The sequence below is a fragment of the Xiphophorus couchianus genome, chromosome 1 (assembly GCF_001444195.1).
Source record: "Xiphophorus couchianus chromosome 1, X_couchianus-1.0, whole genome shotgun sequence".
Lineage (NCBI taxonomy): Eukaryota > Metazoa > Chordata > Actinopteri > Cyprinodontiformes > Poeciliidae > Xiphophorus > Xiphophorus couchianus.
In genome coordinates, this window is record NC_040228.1 from 19329000 (window position 1) to 19351917 (window position 22918).

At 37.9% G+C, this 22918-nt stretch overlaps 1 protein-coding gene across 1 annotated transcript; it reads right to left on the minus strand.

The window, feature by feature from the left end:
- Window positions 1-2775: 2775 nt before the first annotated feature.
- Window positions 2776-19522, minus strand: LOC114145334 (dystroglycan-like). The gene is made up of 3 exons (XM_028018841.1): window positions 19232-19522; window positions 9461-10027; window positions 2776-6631 (listed from the first exon to the last, which is right to left on the minus strand). Exons 2-3 carry the CDS (start codon window positions 9881-9883, stop codon window positions 4328-4330), a joined length of 2727 nt encoding a protein of 908 aa, XP_027874642.1. The 5' UTR covers window positions 9884-10027; window positions 19232-19522; the 3' UTR covers window positions 2776-4327.
- Window positions 19523-22918: the final 3396 nt, after the last annotated feature.

Here is a 22918-nt window from a genome sequence, read left to right on the forward strand (position 1 = left end):
TAATGTGTTGTCTTTCTTCCACAGAGCTGCTGTCAACTGAACAGCAACATAAGCAGGCATAACTCTTCCAGTAAATGGAAGCGTATTTGTTTTTCCTGAATATTTCTTCCTACGACATCCTATAGAGACTGTGGCAGTGCTGAACAAACACACCTGATATCATCTTATGTGGGTGTTAATAATTTCACATGTGTCTGCCATATCTCAATATTTCTGGAAATAAGGCTTTTTAAGCCAATGTTGAGAGAGGTCTGCAAGACCAAAGGGCTCAATCTTTAACTTGGAATATGTACTTGCTTAACACGTTCAGTGAGACTTATGAAACATCTGCAACTAGGGGTGAAATGTCACAACAGTAGCTTGTCTGTTCATTAGCAAAACATGCTGGATCTAATTACCCTGTCAGTGGGCGACTGACTCCTGTAAACGAATCAGCCACCCACTGTTAGATGGTTGTTGGCCAGCTGATAGATGATTATTCCCTTCACTTTGCAATATCATCCACCTTCTAGTTATCAATTATGTGCTGTAACGACCAACAGCAAGGAAATGAGAGAAGGCCAGCCAGCATTACTGCAGCACTGACAGGGAGCATGAATGTAGGTTTTGAGATATAGTCAGAAAAAATCCCACGTGTGCATCTCTGGTTGGATGCATAAAGTTCTGTTATATTACACAGACAATATGCAGAGGAAAAAGAAGAAAAAAAGAAAATCAGAAGGGGAAATTCTTTTCTTTCTGTTATAATATCCTCATTCATTGTTCTCGGGTCCCATGTGATGCCATTAAGTTTCCGATTTTCTCCCAGTCTCAGATACTTCCACCGCTCTCATTTAGTTTTTGTGCTTGTCCATGATTAATGTTGGGTGTTTTCTGGGCTCCTAGCACACAATCCAGCACAATGAAATACATTCCTACAACTTTGAATATGAAGTTTTTTATATCTCTAAGAATTCACAATATCAACAACACAAACAACTCCCTGGCTTTCAGTAGTTGGCAATTTTGAAATTCAATTCAATTAATGCAATTATTATTATGGAAATGAAATAAATTCCAAAACACAAAAATGTACAGTGGTGTGAAAAAGTATTTGCCCCCTTACAAATTTTTGCAGTTTTCAAAAGATGACTTAATTCTTTTAAGAAAAAAAAATATTCATACCAATGTATGAGGAAAAATAAATTGCCTCATTGTTAAATTGTTTTTTTAATACTTTTTTTTTTTTTTTTTTTTAGAAAGGTAAGTTAATTTTTACAAGCCATTGCCTGATCTATACAATCAAAAACAAGACAAAAACCAAAAACAAACACAAAACCTGACAATATGACATGGGTTAAAAGATGTAAAAAAGAAACATACCATGTTTTGATCTAAAGAAATTCAACAAGACACAAGAAGGCCATTCATTGTAACAAATCCTTTTCTAAGCCATTGGGGCTCCAACAAACCCCAGTAATTGCCCTTATTCACAAAGGATAAACCATGGGAAAGTGGTGACCTTTTCAAGGACTAGCTGGCCTACCAAAATTAATCCAAGATCACATTGACAATTCAGCCACGTGGTCCTGAAAAGATCCAGGTCAAGATGTTTGCATTTTTCAACTTTATGCACCGATGCGTTTTGTTAGTATACAAGTTTTATGTTAAGCACTTTGAATCTCAGTTATTACTGCGTCCTATATTAACAAGAATATGCATTTGGTATCGAGATTACTCCAGAAATGCAGGAGGAGAGAGCCAAAAAGAGAAACATGGCCCAGTAAGGGACCATTTCTCCTGAAATACTGTATAGAAAAGCTGCCTATTGTGGATTTTATCACCACAATGAGAGCAGGCAACACTAAAATTTCAACCATATCAAACATCACCAACCTTTAAAGCTCAATGTAGCAGGAATATATTGAAATACTACAAACATGTTCTAATATATTTTACCTACTAGCAAACGAATACCTTCTGGAAGTTAAATAAAATGTTTTTTCAATACAGATTGACTATTGTCCAGCACACTGACATCCTATAAATGCAAGGTCAGCCACAAAAGCTCACAAAGAGAATGCTGTGTGGAAGAATGAAATGTAGTACACACAGAAGAGAGAAAATCTGAGACTTTAGAGGATCATAAAGCAAAACCCATTCAGGAGTTTAAGAAGAGGTTGGCAAGGCCTGGACTGTGGATGGAGTTAGAGATTAAAGAGCTAACACAAAAGACACATCTGTGAGACTTGTCTTGTGAAAAGCTACTTGTTAACCAAAGATAACGACAGAAGTATCTTACCTGGGCTGAGGAGAAAAGGCATTAGTTGTTCAAAATCCTCTTGTCAGAACACATTTTGGAAATCAAGGTTTCTATCTGGGAGGCAGAGTGTAGGTGCACAGAATACAAGTTTTTAAAGGTCCAGGAAAACACTTTTCCAGTCCACCAGAAAATTTTAAGATAACCTTTAGTTTTCTTGTTTTTAGGCTTGATGAGGATGCTTTTTCATTTTTCCAACAGGACATAGGACTTCCACACTCAACAAAAAGCAAGAGTACCTGATTTAATAATATGCTTCACTGCAAAGCTCCGGTTGTTGGATTTGCATTAGAAGTAAAATATCAAAATGAGCAGGAATAAATACTTAAATTATGTGGGGATTACTTTTAAATTATTGAAATAAGTTTAACATTCTATTGTACTGTAGCTGTATTTGATTTGACAGACCTCAACAATAAAAATAAATGTTTTTACTTCATACAAGTTTCTTAAATAAAGGAGTCCATACAACGTAGGAGGTTTTACAAATAGTATTACATTTTATTAATATATTTTCATAAAACAAGTTTAAGACTGTATCAAAAACTCAGTAAAAACATTAGATTTTTTTTAACCATTGTTCTAATGGTGATATGAACTGTACATAATTCACATATTGTTGTGGTTCCTTTGTTCCCCATCACATTGAGATAATGCTTTATTTTTATTTGTTTTAATGTGATGGGCACGTAAACAATCTTTTCTATCCTCACAAACTATAAAGTTATATATTTTTTTTAATGACTATGATCATAAATCTAGACATACAATTAAAAAATAAAAATTTCCCACTCGGGGGGGGCGCCGCCAGTTCCCAACCAGGTTTACTGATAAAACATCAACATTATGGAGTCGTTTTATTTCACAGGCACACAGATATGTACATCCCCTTCTACCCCATGCCTCACCTGAACTGACAACAGGCACCGCACTAGTAGTGCAAACCCTTGTGTCAGAGCAGTAGTATTACAGTACTCTACACCCACCCGCCCCTCACAGATAAAAAAAAACAAAACTGAATAAAAGACAATGGATCCACCTTATTGACATATATTCTGCCTGCTGTGAATCCCAGCATTCCACAGGCCCCTTTGTTATTGTTGTAGCAACTCCATAAGAATTGCACTGTGTCCACAGACATCACCTTGGCAACAGCGAGCCCAGTTATTTCACAGGCAGCTTTAGTGGCACACATTAAAGAGAGGGAAAATAAATCATGTTTAAGCTACATCTACAACAGGCATGATTACAGTTGTGTCCTTTGTGGTCAAGTACCAGAGGAATCTCAGTCATATGGCAAGTTCAAGGATCTAAAATTCTTGTACGTTCTTATCAGTCAAACACTCAACCATTTCAATTATGCTAAAGACACATAGTGCAAGGTTTAACAAGAATTTGCATAAGTGCAAGGGCTGCATGTTATTATCCAGAGGGAGCTAAGTAAAAGAACAGGGAAGATCAATATCTGATAAACAAATCAATTTATGTGTGAATAAAATGCATCATGCGTTCAATTTGCCATTTTGCTTTTCATCCCCTCAAGAAATAACAAGTGCAAAATCTTACTAAACCTAGCTGAAGGGCAGATAAGAATGATTTAGAACTCATATAGATTAACATCGGGAGGGAGAGCCTCGAGTCTGCTGTCATGGTGACATCGCCACAAAAGGCCCAAAGGACCTCAGTCTTTCCTGCTGCTTTATTATTTTCTATACAATAGAAATAGAAGATCATTGAAGATAAAACTGGCTCTTCTCGGCAAAAAACAGACAAAAAAATAAGATGCAAGAAGTCAAAAGCAGATCTGAATTACAGGAAGGAAAAAGAAATACAAATTGTCCTCTATCCGTTTGTCCAGGGACAGTAGCAGAATGTTTTATTCATGATGGTCAGATATATGTTGTTGCTTCCTCTTCTATAAAGTCAAAGCCAGTTCATTGAACACAAGTAAATGTACTCCTGCTGTAGTTTCTGAGAAGCATCCCTAAATCGGACCAGCTTTTCAAACTGAAAGCTCAGATGTGTGTGTTAGGGAGGTACATAGGGAGGTGGTGACCTGTAGGATGTCATGTTCTTGGGGCGTGAGCCTTTTCCCTCAATCGGAACGGTGAAAGGGGGTGGGGGCTGATAAGGTGGAGCATTGGGATCGTCATCCTGGTAGACTGAATACTCCTCCAGCAGATCTTGGTTGAGCAGGGTACTGTGGGGGCCAGCCATGTTGGGGTACTCAGGAGGAGGAAGAGGCGGTTTTTCCTCCTGCAGGATTAGAGGGATGCTGGAGGATGGTGGAGACTTGGAATCATCCAGTTCATCAGCAAATATTATGGGAACGCCCTTCTTTATGAAGGTGGCCTGTTCTTCTATTGTCATTTTCCCTTTGCGCTTCTTGCGATAGCAGACCATTGCAATGATCCCAGCTATAAGCAACAAGGCTGCCACCACAACGGCAGGGATCACTGTGTGGAGGTAAACATCATCACTACTTCTTTGACTTGTACCAGGAGACGGTGTGGCTGTAGGAAGGGCAGGCATTGGCACCTCTCCTGGTGGAATGAATGTGTAGCTCTGACATTTATTGGTACCACGGACTGAGATGCTTATGGGTTTAAATTCAGGCTCCATGGCCTTGATGAAGGCTGGCGAAGGTGTTCCTTGGGAATCTGAGATTCTTTTGGTGAGAGCAGTTATCTGTTCTTTTGGACAGAAATTCTGCTGAATACTATTGTTGGTCCATTCAACCACAATGGATCCTTTAGTGATGCTCCTGAGGGTCACTGTGCTGGTATTTCGGTCCCCCAGGGCATAGGCCAGTTTTTTAGTCAAAAGAATCTTATTGTGAACATTTTCACTTAAAGTTTTGGGGTCACCGTGAAAACGAGCAGCAAACACCACTGATGGTTTGTCATTGCTAGTCCAGCGGTTGACTCGAACCTCAAATGCATCCATGATGCTCTTCCCACCCTTATCGGTGGCCAGCATGAAGTATTCATGATCCCCTGCATGTTCCTCATCAGGAAGGCCATACAAAAGCTGGATGCTGCTGTTGAACTGGATCCAGGAGGTTTCACTCACGGCTTCTTTTGGGGTCTTCTTCAGAGTCAAACGCAACTTGTCAGTGGTACCATCTTCTCGGTCATAAAACGCATCCGAAGCAATTTTGACCTCAAAGTACGTGCCAACCCATGCTGTAACTTGATCAATCGGATTACGGATTTCTGGGTTTTGATTCAAGTCTGTGGTCAGAGTAAGAGTAGTTGTACGTATGGTTGTTTTAGGAGTGGTGGACTTTGGTTCACGGGGAGCAGGGGTGGACATTCTGGGTTTCTTGGGCTTCTTTGAAGTTTTTGGTTTTTTGCTGGCACCTGGTGGCGTTGGCGAAGCAGTGGGCCCTAAAATTGTCGGTCGAGTCATGGTAGGCATGATTGGAATGGTACTCGTAGTTCCCAACACTCTGGTAGGTTGAGGAGGTCCAAAGACAGGTGTATGAGCTATTTGATCTTTGACCCTCAATGTGGGCTTCACTGGTAAAGGTAAAGGCCCTCGGACAGGGGGAATAGAGTTGTCTGTTGCTGGGGCAATAGAGGGTGAAGTTGGGGTAGGAACAACACGAGAAAGAGGCTCTTGGTTGACAGTGGGGGGAAGTAGGGATGGCACTGGAGTAGGAGTGTTGTACAACTGACGCCTGATACGTTTCACTACATGGGGCTTTTTGTTGACAATATGCCAACCGACCACTGGGTAACCCAACCTGGCTGACATTGTCCCATCTTTTGCTGAGGACTGCACACTGCTGATGTCAGGAATGTTGGGCTCATCAAGCGCACATCCAACTTTCCATGACAGCAGGGCTCCATTCTCCACAACTTTCTTTGCATTTCCTGGTCCAGCCATGAAAGCAGACATGTCAAATAAGCGATTGTTTACAACAGGTACAACTCTCATGTGCTCCAGAGGCACATGAGAGAATTTCCTCATTAGTCCTAATAAGTTGACCCTCTGTTCAGCAACCATCTTTGTCAAATCTGCATCCAAGATGACAGTAAGGACCGTGACAGGCTCCTCTGAACCACAGGTGAAAGGCTGCAGGCCACTGATATCAGACTGCAGAGTGAGCAGAGCCGGCTCAGTGTCAGCCCGTTCTTCTGGGTACACTTCAACTGTGAAGACTGTACTGGGATACACTTGGCTACTTGTCCCTTCAGTTATCTGCTCCCCTGACACCAAAATATGATATACACCTTTATCTTGCTCCAGAGCCAATCCTCTTAGAGTGCATCTCTCTTTGTCCCAGTAGAGCCAGGAGGGCAAGGTCTCTCTTCCCATCTCAGTGAGCTTAGAAAAAAAGAGAAAGACTATTAGAATTTTGTACAGCATGAGGAAATCTGATATAAGCCAGGTCTGAAATATAAAAGTATCTAATAACCGTCACCTCACATTTAACGTAGTAACAGTTGCAGTTTTATACAAAAAAAAAAAAAAAAAGTACCCCTCGTACTGCAAATGTATCTTTTATATTAATATTCAGACCCCTTTCCTGTCTTAACGTGTATATATGTTAACACAGGTATACATGTACTTTTCTTAAAATCTTCACAGAGGTTTTGTTCAAGAATTCAAGATGAGTGTCACATTTTAAGAATTTGGAGAAGTCTTATATTAGGGATGGTCAAAGGAGAGAAAATCTGACCAAAATCTAATTATTTTTGAAAGTGAGGCAAAACTTCCAGATTCACAACACCTTAACTTTGCATGTAGCATCTCAAGACAGATAGGATCTCATCCAGTAGGTATAAAATGTGCTTTACTAGTTTTTGGTGCAAGTACAGCATTTGAAAAAAAAAAATATAGCAGAGAATGGGAATATATTATCAGGTTTTGTTTGTGTCATGTCGCTCATCATTAATTCTCTGTTGTGGAGTTATCACTTTACTGTCTTTTGTTAATTTGTGTAGCAAATGCTATGGCAGAAGTTACTGAAACTATGATTAACCAGGGCCATGGTTATCAATTTATATATTTTTTCCCATTCTTTCCAGCTGCAACAATCATCAACCACGATTTGCTTACACACTTGGAGTGTTAAGTGTTTTATGGAAGATATGTGGGACTTCTCTGATGTTTGTGCACAAAACTACACCAGTTTTCTGAATCGATATGTTTATCCATTGTTATACGGAGGGGAAAGTAATGCAAGCAGAAATTCATCACAGCTAATATAAATACAGGCTTGAAAACATCTGTCCATGTGTAAATAATATGTTGCACATATATTATCTAGGCTTATATCCATATTGCCTATTGTTACAATAATTGACATTATTTGTCAATAGTGGCTCAGAAGGACTTATATGTCAATATGTTAGAGTGCATCTTTATTTGCCCCAGTAGATGTTCAAAATGACCAACATCTGTCTATACCAATGTAATGGATTTCTGACAAAAGTCAGAGATTCAGATGATTTTTCTACATTACAAAAACATACAAACAAAAAAGACAATTACCAGTTCATTTTCCAAACAAAAAATGGAACAAATGTTTTAATAACTGAGATTAATGGTTTCATATGAAATGTATGGAATAAATTATCATAAATTAACCATTTAATTCTGTCTGCCGTTTCATGCCGAGCCATCAGCCAACGATGGGGAACTCTGATAAACCACACTGAATTAAAATGAATATAAAATTGAAATATGTAGGGCAAAAGGAACCCCATCATCTGCCACAATCGCACTCCTTTCATTCCTTTAAGTTTATCAAATCTTGCCAAAGATGAACAAGAAGCAGAGTGAGCCTCTATTCATAATAACTGTGTGAGTCATCACTCATCATTTTGAGTTATTACGCTGTGACAGGATATCATTCTGTATCACCACTCAGGCCAATAATAATCTCATGTCACTCATATGTCTGACTGGAACAAATTGCAATAGAGTCTGCCTCAATGAGCAGTGATACAGTGATCAAAAATGATGGGATAAATGCTATATAGTGCATTAAATGTTTTTTATAATGACAGGAAACTAGGCAAAATGACAACTATAAGACACAGGAGATAGAAGAGTACAAGGAAACATTTTAGACAAGCACACATTTTCAAAGACACATTTTATTACTTCCTTGAGCTATAATTCAATTGAACTATCAGTTCAGCCTTCTGTAAAGTTTTATAATGATTTCATTTCCACCTAAGAACTAAAAAACTATTTTAGCTACATCTAAATTCATATCTGGTCGATCTTTAGGGATACAGTTGCATCTTAAGTTTAAATATATACACAGATTAATCACCAACAGTGCTACATTTCACATTAAGTTTTGTTAATTTTGATCATTTTGGCTTCACTAATTACTTTATTTGACCAATAAAGTAATTGTTTGCCCATACAGCAACATGTTTTGCCCATATAATGGTCAACTATCTATGTAAGCAACAGTTACACACAAGAGGTGTGGAAGCTAAGTCACTAAGGTCACAGCTAGAGATGATGGCTACTTATTGTGTTGCGTTTAGGCAACTTAATGGAAATTTGAGTGAAAGGAAAAACTGCACAAACAGGGATACCTGCAGTCTTGACAGGTAAAGAAAATGTTAATAAATAGTGTGGGCACAACTGTGGCAGCAACCAGTACTTTAAGAGCCACAACACGTGTACAAGAAAGGTTGCATTCCTTGATTAAGCCACTCCAGATCCAGAAACAAAGTTTCAAAATCTGGAGGAAGAATGCAGAGGCACTGAAATCCAAGTGACTTCAGGTTCAATGAAAATTTTCAGTCAGTAATGATTTGTAGACTTATGTCATTTGTCAGAGCATGTGATGCTTCCCGCTTCCTAGCTGGCTGGCTGACACTTCTGTTTTTTATTGGTTTAATGTTTTTTTTAAAGTTTGGATTTTTATTACCCGTAAGTTATGATCATCAAAAGAATAAATATAATAAATTCAGTCAAATGTTTTTAATTGAATGTCACCCTTTTTCATAATGTTCAAATTTATTGAGCTACACTTGAATAACAGTTCTTGAAGATGACTTAAAAACAAAGATGCCCACTGCTGTATTAAGTCACGTGATAATTTGCTAACATGTTAGACATCTTGACTGAACACTAGAATTTTTGAGATCATGGGCTTTAGAGACACCAAGATTTAGCTTTACGTACCAGGACGTTGCAGCTTGCATGGTCAGGTCCAGGAGGTACCTTCAATTGGAACACCTGGCCTACGATTGCTGAGGAATCTGGGATGTTTGTGTGGACTCCATTCCCTACAGAAGAATCTGGTATAGCTGTAGGGGGTCCTTCACCAACAGAGGATGCTGCAGCCTGGAGCTCAGACATCACAGAGGACTGCATAGAGGCCTCTAGTTCCACAGATATCATGTCCACTAGTGTTTCTTGCTGATCTGGCATGGCGCCATGGGCCAGAGTAGCCAGAAGCCATATCACAACAGGGAGAGTCCTGCATGAAGGAAACCTGCTCCTCCCCGCATCCCTGCAGCTCATGTCTCTATATCGTATATAGTGCATATCAAGAGGCCTTTGGGCTGCACAGCAGATGTCTGTGAACCACCAAGAAGGCCACATGCACTGAAGTCTCTTCAATGATATGCTTATGGGTCAGAATCTCTAGTGATTGGCTATGCTCACAAATGCAGCAGTTTCTCTTCGCTGTCCTCTGTGATCCATGAAGATATCTTTGACAGCCTGTCAGACGTCCATGTCAGCCCGCTGCAAGAGATACACACAGAAAAACTGAAGAGTAAACATAAGGAGGAAGCTGCATAGGCACATAAAGCCATCAGTGCAAAAATGCATGAAATTCATTGCTTACATGGCAATCTCTTTATTTAAAATGGCAACATTTAGACTGCATCACATGATGATACAGCAGGACATGATGTAGTGTCATGATCTCCTTTTTGACACCTGATACCGTATCAGCATCTACAATTTTGTGGCAATTATGTTTTTGTCAAGGAGAGTTGGTTCAAGGAAACTACGAACTTCTTTTGAGAAAATGTACTTTGTTTCAAACAGCTAGAGACAACAGTTATTAAACAAATACATTTCTCAGGGAAAGCTATTCACAACTGTTTCAGATTTCACATTTTAACAAAAGTTTGGCAGCAATGACCTTAGACGATAAGTGTTTTTGTTCCAGCATAAAGCACTGTATTGTTGCATTGATTAAAGCTGAGAACCAGAATCTAGGTCAAAGGATTATTTTTGCAAATGCACCCCAATAACACCTCAGAGGAATTATTTGGAGCAAATGTAAAATAAATTTTATAGAAATGTTAAAACTTGCCATCTATTCACTAAAACAAAAACAATGGGTCAAAACCCTTTGAGTCCATTAGCTGAGAAGTACACCACGTCTGGGATTTTTTTCTTTCATCTCAGTTTCACCGTCTCTCAATCCCTTTCCCCATCATTTCTTCAACACAGTCCAAAAGAGAAAACAATATTAATTTTACTGAAAAGATTTTGCAACAGTGCAGAACATGTAGGCTGAGAAAACGACACATGAATCACGCAGTTATTTGTGCTCTAAATGTTAAACACAAGAATAAACATTAAAAAACAGGCCATGCACATAAACTGCCTTTAATTCAGACCAAATTATTTGAGTCAGCTGTGGTAAAGTACAGACATGTAAAAGTTGGACGATCAAGGCCCTCCTATGTTCCAAACACGCAGAGATGGCCATTTAAAACTAATATACTTTACAACTTTATTTTGTAGTTCTTGTTACACTTACATCAATTCTTCTTAGCTACAGTCAATGTTTTTTTCTTCCTCCTCTTCCCCCTACTCAGTTAAAGTTTTAATTAGGCAAACCTCAGGCCTGGAATTAAAGTCTTGTTGCTCTGACCTTGCCAGCTTTAATCCTGTAGCACTCAAATGGGCAGAGGAGGGTCAGCCATTTGCCCAGAATCACAATGTCTGCCTTGGCACAACAGTGTGACATCAAGTGATGCAATTAATGTCTTCACCTGCTCTAAAATTCCTTAAAGTACAAACCAAACTTTAGGCAAATTTGTGAATAATAAAAATAAATCAGCTGATCCTCATGAAAATTCTGTGCAACTTTGAACTTCATTCAGTTTTTGACTCAAAGACTTTGCACTGTTATGATTCTTCAACAGAAGCCAAACAAAACCCTCTCAGATTGGTCAATAAGTTTAAACCACAAGAATAAAGCATTACATAAAATGTGGTTTTAAAAACCATTTGTTTGTACATTAAAACCACAAAAGACATGCACAATTGTAAACTATTATAGCTTAAAATTACCTTAAATTAAAAAACTAGGAACAAAAAAAATATACCTCCAAATAAAAAAGGACACAAATCCAATGAGAAGGCAAAATCCAGATTGATTTTGCTGTTTTACTTACCTTTTTGTAATTTTATTATGCATGTTTCCAAAACATAATTATCCCTCAATTATTCTCAACCCTAACTGCTATTAACACTTTAATTGTTATTCCAATTGTTGACAGTCAACATCTCTGGCTGTTAATAGAAAACTTTGTAAGCAATGTTATCAAGTTCAAGCAATACATAAACCTAGCAGCTCATCAAAGTGCATCTAACAGACTTACAAACTTTCCATACATGGAAGGCATACTAAAAAAACAAAACAATTCAGAGGAAGCTATTTTCTGCCATTTGCCATCTATTCACTAAAACAAAAAGAACAATGAGTCACAACTCTTCCAGCCCATTAACCAAGCTGAGACATGCACCTCATCTGAGATTTTTTTTCCCCCTTTCATCTCAGACAGTTCATCCTCTCCCTCTCACCCCTTCTACTTCCCCAGCATTTCAACTCAGTCCAAAAAAGAAAACAGTATTCACTTTATTGAAAGATTGTGAACGAAATTTAAGTGACTGATTCTTTAACAGTGCAGAACATTTAGGCTGAACCCCCCCCAAAAAACGACCATTACACGATGCATGAATCATGTAGTGGTTTGTGGTCTAAATGTAAAACACAAGCATTAACCTGAAAATGGGCCATGTGCCTAAGCTCATGTAATGACAAGGTTTCACTCGGATGCTTTGTTGTTTCTGGAAGCTTAACTTAATGTGGCTTCAGTGAACAGATTCAAGTTTCCCAAGAACTCTTAAGTTTTAAGGTAGTCTGAATAGATCAAGCTGAATGTCAAATGTGACTCTTAAGGGTTTATAGGTAGCATTGTTTAATACCAAACAGTGGCAGCCAGCACCAACAACACTAATTTGCAACCTCACCTATAAGTCCAGTAACCATTTTCAGCTTTAATCCACATAAACACCTAACTTTTACGTTTGTTTTTTTGTTAAATACTGTTTAGATTTATGTTAAAATGAGTATAGTTCAATGCTCAGATGTACAGTATTTGCCCCTCCACTTCCTTCCTCGACATGTGTGGCAACAACCTGGGGTCATGTGTAGTGTTTTCTCTGTATTTAAGGTAGCTTAGGGCTGGACGATGTGGCTGAAAAACGTATCACTATATAAATGTTTCATTTCAGTCAATGGTGATAATTATTGATTAGTTTGTTTTTTTTGTTTTAAATATCTGAAAACCTGCCGAGCTGTTGTTGTTGTTATTTTTTATTTTTAAGCAGTTATGAGGCATGGTGACAAAACATGAAACTGCTGCGCAAGTTACTCAACTGGGTGTTGCTAGATAACCAAAGAGTGAGTGAGTTGGTTGATGCCACCAACCTCGCTTAGTTGGCTGCGAGTTTGAGTAGCTAAAGTTTATTTATTGCAGCAATTTCATCTTAAGATTAAAATGAATTATTGTGATAAAATTACATTTCTGATTCCATCCAACTGTTTCGTTAAAGAGTAATGGAAGAATGTAATCATTAGGCATTGGCTAGTTTTCTGGTACTAGGCAAGAACATGTAACTTTCTCTTTACCATAGAAAAAGCTACAGGCTGTCTGGTGTTTTCCACAGCTGTCTGGAGTAGAAAGTAGTCGCATTCCCAAGTAGCTGAACTGTTGCTGTTCAGTGCCAGTTAGCTGGCTGAAGAAAGACCCAAATGTTTTTCCTCACTTAAATGAATGCCAAATTATTCTATTTGGACATATTTCCAGCCCAGGAAACACCAGGTAGTCATTATTTATAGGTAGAGGAGTCAATATCAATTATTAAAAAAAACAGTATTATAATAAATGACTTAAATTCCAATAGTCAATATATTATTTTATTAGCAAAATTGTTTTTCATCATAAAAAAAACATGTTTACATTCTTGTTTTAAATTTTTGTGATAATATTACAATACGGTAAAATAGCTTTTTTTTTTTTACTTTTAAACACATGGTTGTCAAACAGTGAGATTCTCATAGCAGCCATGCCTAGTAAACAATTATACAAAAATTTCTGCCTCAGGTTAAATGACTACAAGTACAAACCACTGCAGTGAGGAAATGGCTTCATGCAAGTTTTTACAATACTTTTAGTAAATTACTCATTTAATGAGATTGCTACTCTACAAGCAACAAGTTTGTTGAGTCTATGCTAAGGCACAACACTGGTTGTTAATTTTAGAACTGTGTTATCTCAAACTTATGGTTTTTTTTTTTTAAGTGAAGCCTTTATACTGTATGTTTGGTAAACTGTGCAAAGATATAGACTTTAGTGTGGGTGATTTGCACCTGGAGGCCTTTACTACTGAGGGCACAAAAACGTTTTACAACCATCCATGCACTCTGTGGTTCAACAGTAGTTAAAACTCGAAAACCATCAAAAATAATTAGGCCTCCGATGCACAGTGGCACTCAGGGCCAATTGAATTGACGTAGCACATGCAGCAGCCTCTAGATAGAGCATGAGCTGAATAACAAACATATCCACAAGACAAGGTTGCTTTGCAGTTGGATGTTTCCCTTGTGTTGCCCTCTACTCTGTTCAACAAAGTAATGAAATATGTGGGGAGAAAACACAACAACAAAAAATGTCTTTGCTGACTGAAAACAGAACTTGGCATGGCGATTCCAGAGCAACTCCCTTTACACTGACAACAGTACACTTATAAATCTCAGCTCCATGTCAACAAATTCTGTTGGATATTTACAGGAGTTCAGACACCACTCTAAATCCATTATCAGAAAATTAGCCATTACTGTAGGGCACCATATGTTTAGTGGAGTTTGCTGCATCTTCTCTGACATGCACAAATTATAATCTTTTTCATGTTACAAGCCACAAATGTTTAACCAAAACAGTAACTAACCATACATTTATGCCAGTAAGCAAAAGTGAATTCAAAGACAAAAATGTATTTGAAACAGCTAAAATATGCCATTATACATTAAATGGGATGTCAAAATCTCCATTTGTGTTGAGTTTAAAGTTAAATGCTGCCTTTGTCCTTCCCAACAAATCGCTGTCCGCTGCAGGTTACTGAATTAAGAAATGTTACTAAACTTTTCTCCTCCAGTAAAGGTAGATTAGAGTATTTTGAAATATGGAAATATTTTTAATTCTGACAACACCAAAAAAATAAAAATAGTCAAAGTGTGGGCATTAATAGGACCTTTAAAGATGATGCAGGTTTTATATTTGACAAGCAGCATACAATTGCTTATTCTGAATTTTTGCTAGTAGACAAGCAAACTAATTTTAAAAAAACAATCATAAACTGAATTGCTATAATAGCAACAACCAATAAGTGGGGCAAAAACAATTGTTGCTTTTGTGTTTTGTTTGGTGGAGTATATCGGAGACACACTGTAGTCAGCTCTATACCAACATACATTAGATCGATTGGATTGACTACAATCACCCTTGACACCCACATGATGTACATTTTTGGTAAGAGCGGCAAAGCTCAAATCACTGTAGTGAAGTGAAAAAAAGAGTGATGTTAATTCTAATCAATATAATTAATTACAATATTCAGCAATAATATTGCAGTTACATGTTTTCCTGGTTGCAGGTGTAGTAAATTTAGTGAATGACATTTTAGGACCATGGTTCATATCTAATATTGATCCTTATTAGTACAGGGGATTGATAATAGATGCAATTCGTCAGCTACACTGCAGATGCCATTTGCAAATCAATCACTTGACAGGTGATTTCACCATCGACTCAGCCATAGCCCCGAAAAGCAGAATCCATTCGGTATTGTGGGTTCCATTCATATATTCTACAACATAACATTTTGGATGATATTAAAAAAGGGACAACTACAACTAAGTTAGTCAGGATAATAAAATTTGACAAACTTGATACTAAGAAAAACACTCCATATTGTCTTGGACACACGGCAATAACTTTTTGAAGGCACAGAGTTCTTTCTAGTTAAGAGGAAAAAAAAACATTTCAAATACAACAAGTAAGCATTTAACTTCTTTAATTAGAGTAAAACCAAAAAGTAGGGGACAACTGAGTTCTTGATTAGAAGTGCCACTTCCCAGCCTGGTAAAACAATAGCTCACTCTACAAGTTTTAATATCCTAGTAAGAATGTAATCAGGGCAGAAAATTAGCACCCATTGGCCAAATGCGGGTAAAAGTATGAAGTGGCGTGTAAATTGGAGAAACGCACCTGCCACTTTGGCGGGTTGACAATTTGAACAGAAAAAAAAAAGCTGCATTCAGTTTGAACTTCTGACATCTTCTTTATTATCGTCGGAGGATGATGATGAGAAAGACGTGACCAGGGACAGACTGAGGAAGAGTTCAGATTAGCTGCTGCTGCACGGTAAGAAGGAGTGAAAATGTTTATGAAGAAAAAGTTTCATGCAGGCAGGAAGGCAGGTGTGTGTGAGGGAGAAGCTAACACTAAGCTCCAGGTAGTCAGAAAAACTCTGGAGTAACACAAGAATGACGTTGGCCCGTGGAATTAATAATGAACACGTTCTGAGATATTTTAGTAATAATTGTTCATTTCAACAGAAAATGCAATAAGTAAGGGAAAACAAAAGAGTTAGAAAACAGCTATTGATACAATTTAAAAATAACTAGCCACATCTTTAATAAATATTATCCAGGAGAGTTGTTGCCAAAATTTGGAAATGTTCAACATATGATTGCAAGAATATTAGGGTTGTGTAGTTAAAGTTTGCCGTTAGTAATTACTTCAAATTAATTTATTGCACTACAACCCTGTTAAGGTGTCCATGCTTTATGTTAAATTATTCTGTATGTACATATGTATGGTAAACTTATTGTCAGTAAATTGGTTTTCATAGAGTTAAGAATAAATGGTAAATGGACTGAACTTATATAGCGCTTTTCCAGTCATTTTAACCACTCAAAGCGCTTTACACTAGAGTCACATTCACCCAGTCGCACTCACAAACACATTTATACACCGATACGCAGATTGGTAGGCAAATTGGGGTTAAGTGCCTTGCCCAGAGGCACATCGACATGTGGCAGGAGGAAGCTGGAATCGAACCTACAACCTTCCGATCGCAAGACGCCTACTCTACCATAGAGCCACAGTAAATCATACATTTTCTATAATTTGCTTGTACTGATGGGGTTTGTAATCAAAAGAAAAAGAAAAAAAAACAGCAGCTGGTGAAATGTCTGAGTGGCCAGTAAAACATTTTCTCTACCAGCCACTGTGGCTGGTGGAGAAAATGTTTAATTTCCACCCCTGAATGTAACTGGTTAACTTACACAATTATTGCCTTTTATTACAATTCTTCATCTTCAGTGTGCCACTCTCTTCTTCCATTTCTATGTAAATTTGCTGTTGATACAAAAGGAACTAAAAGGCTTGTTCTTTACTAAAAACTCTGCTTCAAAAGAAAAATGGATCAGGTACTTGCAAAGCACTTATTACTGTAAAACACAGCTCTGCTCCATGTGGATGTATTTAACAACAACCCTATGCTGTTTTGACGTTACTGCCAATTTTGCATAATAGTATTTCCTTTAGTGATCAACAGCGGGTGCCTACCTTTTCCTGCTTTGTCAGATTCAGTCTGGCTCCATCATAACCTGTATTATTGTTTGTCTCATTAGCCTCCATTGCCTTTGTAACTAAGGAGGAGTAAATGTGTATGCACTGGTTTGTTTCGTTGCTTCACTGTTTAGTAGCCAACAACTGATGAACATTTCCCTGCGTTGATTTGATTTGTACAACAGAGCCCTGTATGGTGAACATCTTCCCACCTGGGAAGCACATCTTGACAGGAAAGTTTACACCGACAAAACACAGTCACCGTGTCCTTCTCGCTGATATTCTAACAGATAGGATTATCTTTCTGTTGCAGATACTGGAGCTTTTAGATGTCGTCAAAGATCAGCTTTGCAGTATTAGTGCAACTAGCATGTTCAGCATTAGAATCTCATGCAGAAAGACCTCAATAAGTTTTGCGGGGGGATGATCTCAATCTACTCGTCATGCTAGCAGAGTTCAAGACTTTCTGCAGCAGCTCATTTTGTTTTGGTCAGGTGAGCAACTGCATCGAGAAAAGGTTGCTGGAAGAAATGCTACAATTTGGGCAAATGTGAATGGGTAAGTTTATATTGATTTTGACATTTGAAATCTTTGAATAGGTAATTTTACTAATGTAGATCATCTTTAAAAAATTGTTTGACAACCCTAGTTACAAGTAGTCAAATTAAGACTTATACTAACCACTATAAAATGCATCAAAGATCCTTTGAATATCTATTCAAAAGTAGCTAGTCAACTTAATCAGTAACTAGACACTAGATCTAGGGATGATTTACAACTTCTTTTAACAACTGCTTTAACAAAAAGCCCTTTTCAAAATGTTGTTACTCATACATGACAAAAAGCAGCACAAAAGAGGCACAAGACGACCTCAAAGAGTCTCCAAACAACTTTCAAAACTCTCTATTTACTCAAAAAGAATAAACAGATTAACGGAGATAATTAGGTAAAGACTCTAATATAGATGATGTACAAAAAGTTACAGCAAAACCGATTAACAGATTTACACACAACAGGCTGATTCAAACCATCTCAACAAAAACAGATGTTACATTAGATTTCTTGCGTGTATTATAGGGACTGAGTGGGAGGCCTTTTTACAAATCTGTGTGGCCGCTGGCTCATAATCCTTTCGTGTCAATTATAAATCCAACTAATCAATCCTTCCAACATCAGCAGCGACACTGTTCCTGCGATTAGACGGAGGAGGGGAAAAAATCTCGTTTAGTAGGCATGCGAAAAGGCAAACACTGTCATTATCAACATGATTAAGTGTTGCAGAATAGCGGTTTTGTGTTGCAAACTGCAGGTAAAGCTAGCGTTAGCTCAGTAACTAGGCATTAGCTCCTGGGCCCCGCTTCAAGTGGACTCAGTGGAGGAGGCCTTTGGAAATCGCAACGCCGCCTACGACGTTCAACCTTGATAAATACATTTCTCAATATATACCAGGGAAACTCTCGATAAGTCGGGCCAACTTCTCTCTAAAACTGCGGAAAGATTTAAATTGGCTAATTTAGTACGCGGCTAGATGAGTTATCCCACGTCCTTCCGTCCGAGGCGCAGAGATGCACCTGTTTTATTCTAGGCGGAAAATAGCAGCGACTTGCTGCTGGGGCATTCGCCTCAGAAACACAAAGCTGTGTCAAAAACACTGCAGCTCCCTTTATCCAGGTCAGGCTGCATTGCTGAATCAGGCTTTAACAAAAGCTTCACTGAAAGCAGCAACCTGAACAAGGCAGAGTTATTGTGAGTCAGCTCACTTTCAAACACCAAAGTGGGATAAGGAGCGGACTGGGCAGAGATTTAACTACCGAGGGGGGGGGGGCTAACTAACAGGCTAACGCAAATATAATATATCAATACAAACCGAGCTTTTTGCACGTCTTGTCAGCGACCTGGAGTCCCTGCTAATCTTGCACATGAGTCCGGTGTGCACACAGAAGGAAGACGAAATCCTATTCAAAAGTATAACACAAGAGCAACAGAGTCCATATTTCAAACTGACCTTGTTAGCGAGCTAACGTTAGCTAACTCGCGGCGTAATGTCTCCTCTTCTACCCGGAGAGAGCCGCGAAGTCTTCCCAAATGCCATTAAACACGGGCTGTTCCCCTCAGCGACGCAGGCAGTTGTTATTAAGCTCGTAGAGAAACCCGTTCAGGAAGAAAAATACGTCCATCTGATTAGGTTAAGCCTACAGATAATTTTCAGCTGTATATAGTGGTGGTGACGGTAGCTTCCCCTCCCTCCACCGCCGCCGCCGCGTTCCTTCTCTCTGTCCGCTTCACATACAGGTCTACAGGTTGAGGCCAGTCCTGTTAGCAGCCTGACTCCGCCTTCTTTTTATCCGAACAGGAGCAGGTGAAAACATCACAACTGTAAGCACTCACCTCGTAATTATACTGTACTATGCTTAATTATGGTGCTAGAGCATCATTGTGTGTGTGTGTGTGTGTGTGTGTGTGTGTGTGTGTGTGTGTGTGTGTGTGTGTGTGTGTGTGTGTGTGTTTTTATATTCCCACCTTGAGTGACCTAAAAACCTAATCCAAGTATGCTCCTTTGTCTGCAGAGCTCCTCCCAGGAAACTTTGACAAATCTAGGCAGGTAAACTATAGAAAGGCTGTGTACATGCAGTCTATTTGCAACCTTTTTCCTCCTCCTTTATACTTGCTGCATATTTATATTCAAATCAGTCAGAGCCAGCCCAAGATTTTATGGGGGCCTTGACACAATTTGATTTTGTGACTCACCTAGATTAACTTCTTGTCAACCAGCTTCTAGAGCCAAACCAATCCTGCTTATTTGGCCTTCTGTTTTCTGTTTTGTACATGTTCTGACCACCGTTTGTTTTACAGTTTGCAACCAAGATGCACCAAGATATTGGAGATCTTCTGTAAGTCTGCTGAGTGTCATCTCTTCTGCCATCATCTGTTGGGGTAGCAGCATCAGAACCAGGCCTAAAAACACTCCACAACCTGATAAAGAAGGATAATTTTCTTCTGGGGACTACCGTGGAACCTCTGGAGATTATGGTGCAAGTAGAATTTTATACAAAATCAAGAAAATTATGAACAACCCTCATCTTCCTCTTTATGAAACTGTTACAGAAAAACAGAATCAGTCAGAGGCCTCTTCAAATTTGTTGTAATACAGGTCGCTACTTGAGAACTTCCTGCCCACAGCCATCACCATCTACAATAACCCTTTAATTAAATGAGTTGTAACAACTTTTCTTGATCCCTTTGGGATCAATAAAATATTTTTGAATTGAATTGAATTTGAATATTTTACCCAGGGATACATTGACGTGTGACAGGAGGAAGCTGGAATCAAACGTTCTAATTGCAAAACTCTACCACTGAGCCACAGTTTATTACTTCAGTGTATTGTTAACCCAGGCAATTGCATCAAGTTACTGACTCGCAGCCTTTAGTCCTCCTGGATGAGCATGTGGCAACAGAGGACAGTTGATTGCGATGAATCATTAACTTTGCTGCGACCCCTCTCATGCTTAGGATGCATGTAGCGACAGCAAAAAGAAAAACCGTCCTTTAACAGGAAGAAACCTCCAGCAGAATCTGGCTCAGTGTGAGTATCCATCTGCCATGACTCGGGGTTTGAGTAGACAAAGCATAAAGACATACATAAAAAAGAAACACAGAAGCACTGATCCATGAGTACATTCAATATTAAAGAAAGAATAAACAGTTAATGGTTGTTGTGGGTGAGCTCTGCAACTGCAACTGCTCTCTGGCTTCAATCACATGAATGCTGCCTAAAGTGGACATTTTATTTTATATTTTTTTAAAGTTTAAATAATTTCAGATGACAGCAGAAAGTAAACGTACCAGTATCATATGGCTTATTTTCTAGTTTTAGATGATTTACCTAATGATATACATAGATATGTCAACCAAATAATTAAATTGCTTTTTTTTTTTTATAAAGCCCTTGTGTTTTGCTTTATTTACTTATTTATTTCAATCGACCAAATGAAAATGCAAAACAATACCTAATTAGCCTGACGTTTTCTTTGGGAAATTAGAAATTATATCTTATATATATATATATAAGTTGAGGATTTAACTATAAAGTTTCATTTGAAAACATTAGCATAATGGTTTTTGTTTTGAAAAATTACATTTTCTGTTCTTGTTTTAACAAAACAGAAAAACACTGTTGTCTATAGTGAATTATTGTGAACATTTTTTGTTTTGTTAAAACATGAACCATGAATCTACCCTGTAAGTCACTATTCTGCTTTGAGATGATCAAAAATAGGAACTGCGCAGGCTGGTTCACAACATACCGACTTACTAATGTAGATTAATGTATTCATTTGCTACTGTAAGCAAGTTCTGGTAAACTTTATTTAGTCTGAATGTTTTGAAATATTTGAAGATTAAAGTTAATGTCAGTATACTCCATTATTGCTCACATTTTGTGCAAACTATGTTTTAAAAATAATTGTTCCTTTAAAGTCCATTTGAAATGAAGTCTTGTGGTCTGTCTTTTTCTGAGTCAACTGTAAATTTACCTATTTTGAAAAAATGGGCAATTTCACTAAAAGCCTATTCTACCTATAGTCTAACTGACTGGCAGTTTTTCACTGTGAAAAACTATATAAATAGTTTGAAAGTTATTGTTTAATTCTCCAGGTTGCTTTGAAAACTTTATTGAAAGCAGGTTTTCCTATAATGTTTTTTTTTATGATTATTATTTAAAAATATATTCCTAATAACAAATAAAAATGCCAAAGTTGTACTTTGGTTACTGTTGGATATTCTCTTATTAGTCTTGAGGACACCCAAGGGTATTTATTAATTCTTGGTTGTTCTTTTTACCATCTCCAAGTGAGTTATTAGTCACAAGTTGCGGAGTTCTTGTTTGAACAGACTTGTTAACAAAGGCCAAGAATCTTTTCTCAGAGCAGCTGCGGGTCACTCATGGGCTAAAGGTTACATGTGGCCAGGGATGGGTCCTGATAAGATCAACAATATTTTATTACTTACTATTTTTGTATCTTTACATTACAAAATCCTTACTACCGACACATCTTATTAACAAATTGCAGTTTGTAGCAAAAGTCATTCGTACTGGTGCATTAGATTATTAGTTCTTAGAGGAATTATGTAATTGTAACATACAGTAGTTACTGCTAAGTCTTTTATTTGCTTTTGCTGACAGTGTTATGACAGTCCTGTTAGAACCATTTTTGGTTTCTGGATTATGAATTTAAAGCAGATATTCAGGTGATTTTCTCATGGAATTACTAAAGATTTCCTTGAGATTAATTACCCTCCCTGTGATGACTCTCAGCATTTCCTCTACATTTCCAGAACAGATGCAAACAGAAGGTGGCATTTTATGGATCCAATACGAACAACTGGTTACATTTGACTGCAGTGTTATGGTTTTAAATAGGGCAGGAGCTCTACTGGGAAATTTACTTGAAAGACGAAGAGAAAGTTTAAGAGAAACGTCTCTCAGACTGACAGCAAGTGACAGGCAGCGAGTGTTAAAGCAACAGCGTGGGGCTGAGTATAAATCTCATAAAAATGCAACGATCACAGATGTCGTTATACTGACAAATAAAACTTCTTAATAAAAGACTGCAAATGGGCATTCTTCTCATCGGGTTTGCCAGCAAATGATATCTGATTTTGTGTTTTACAACACTGTAAATTTTTGTGT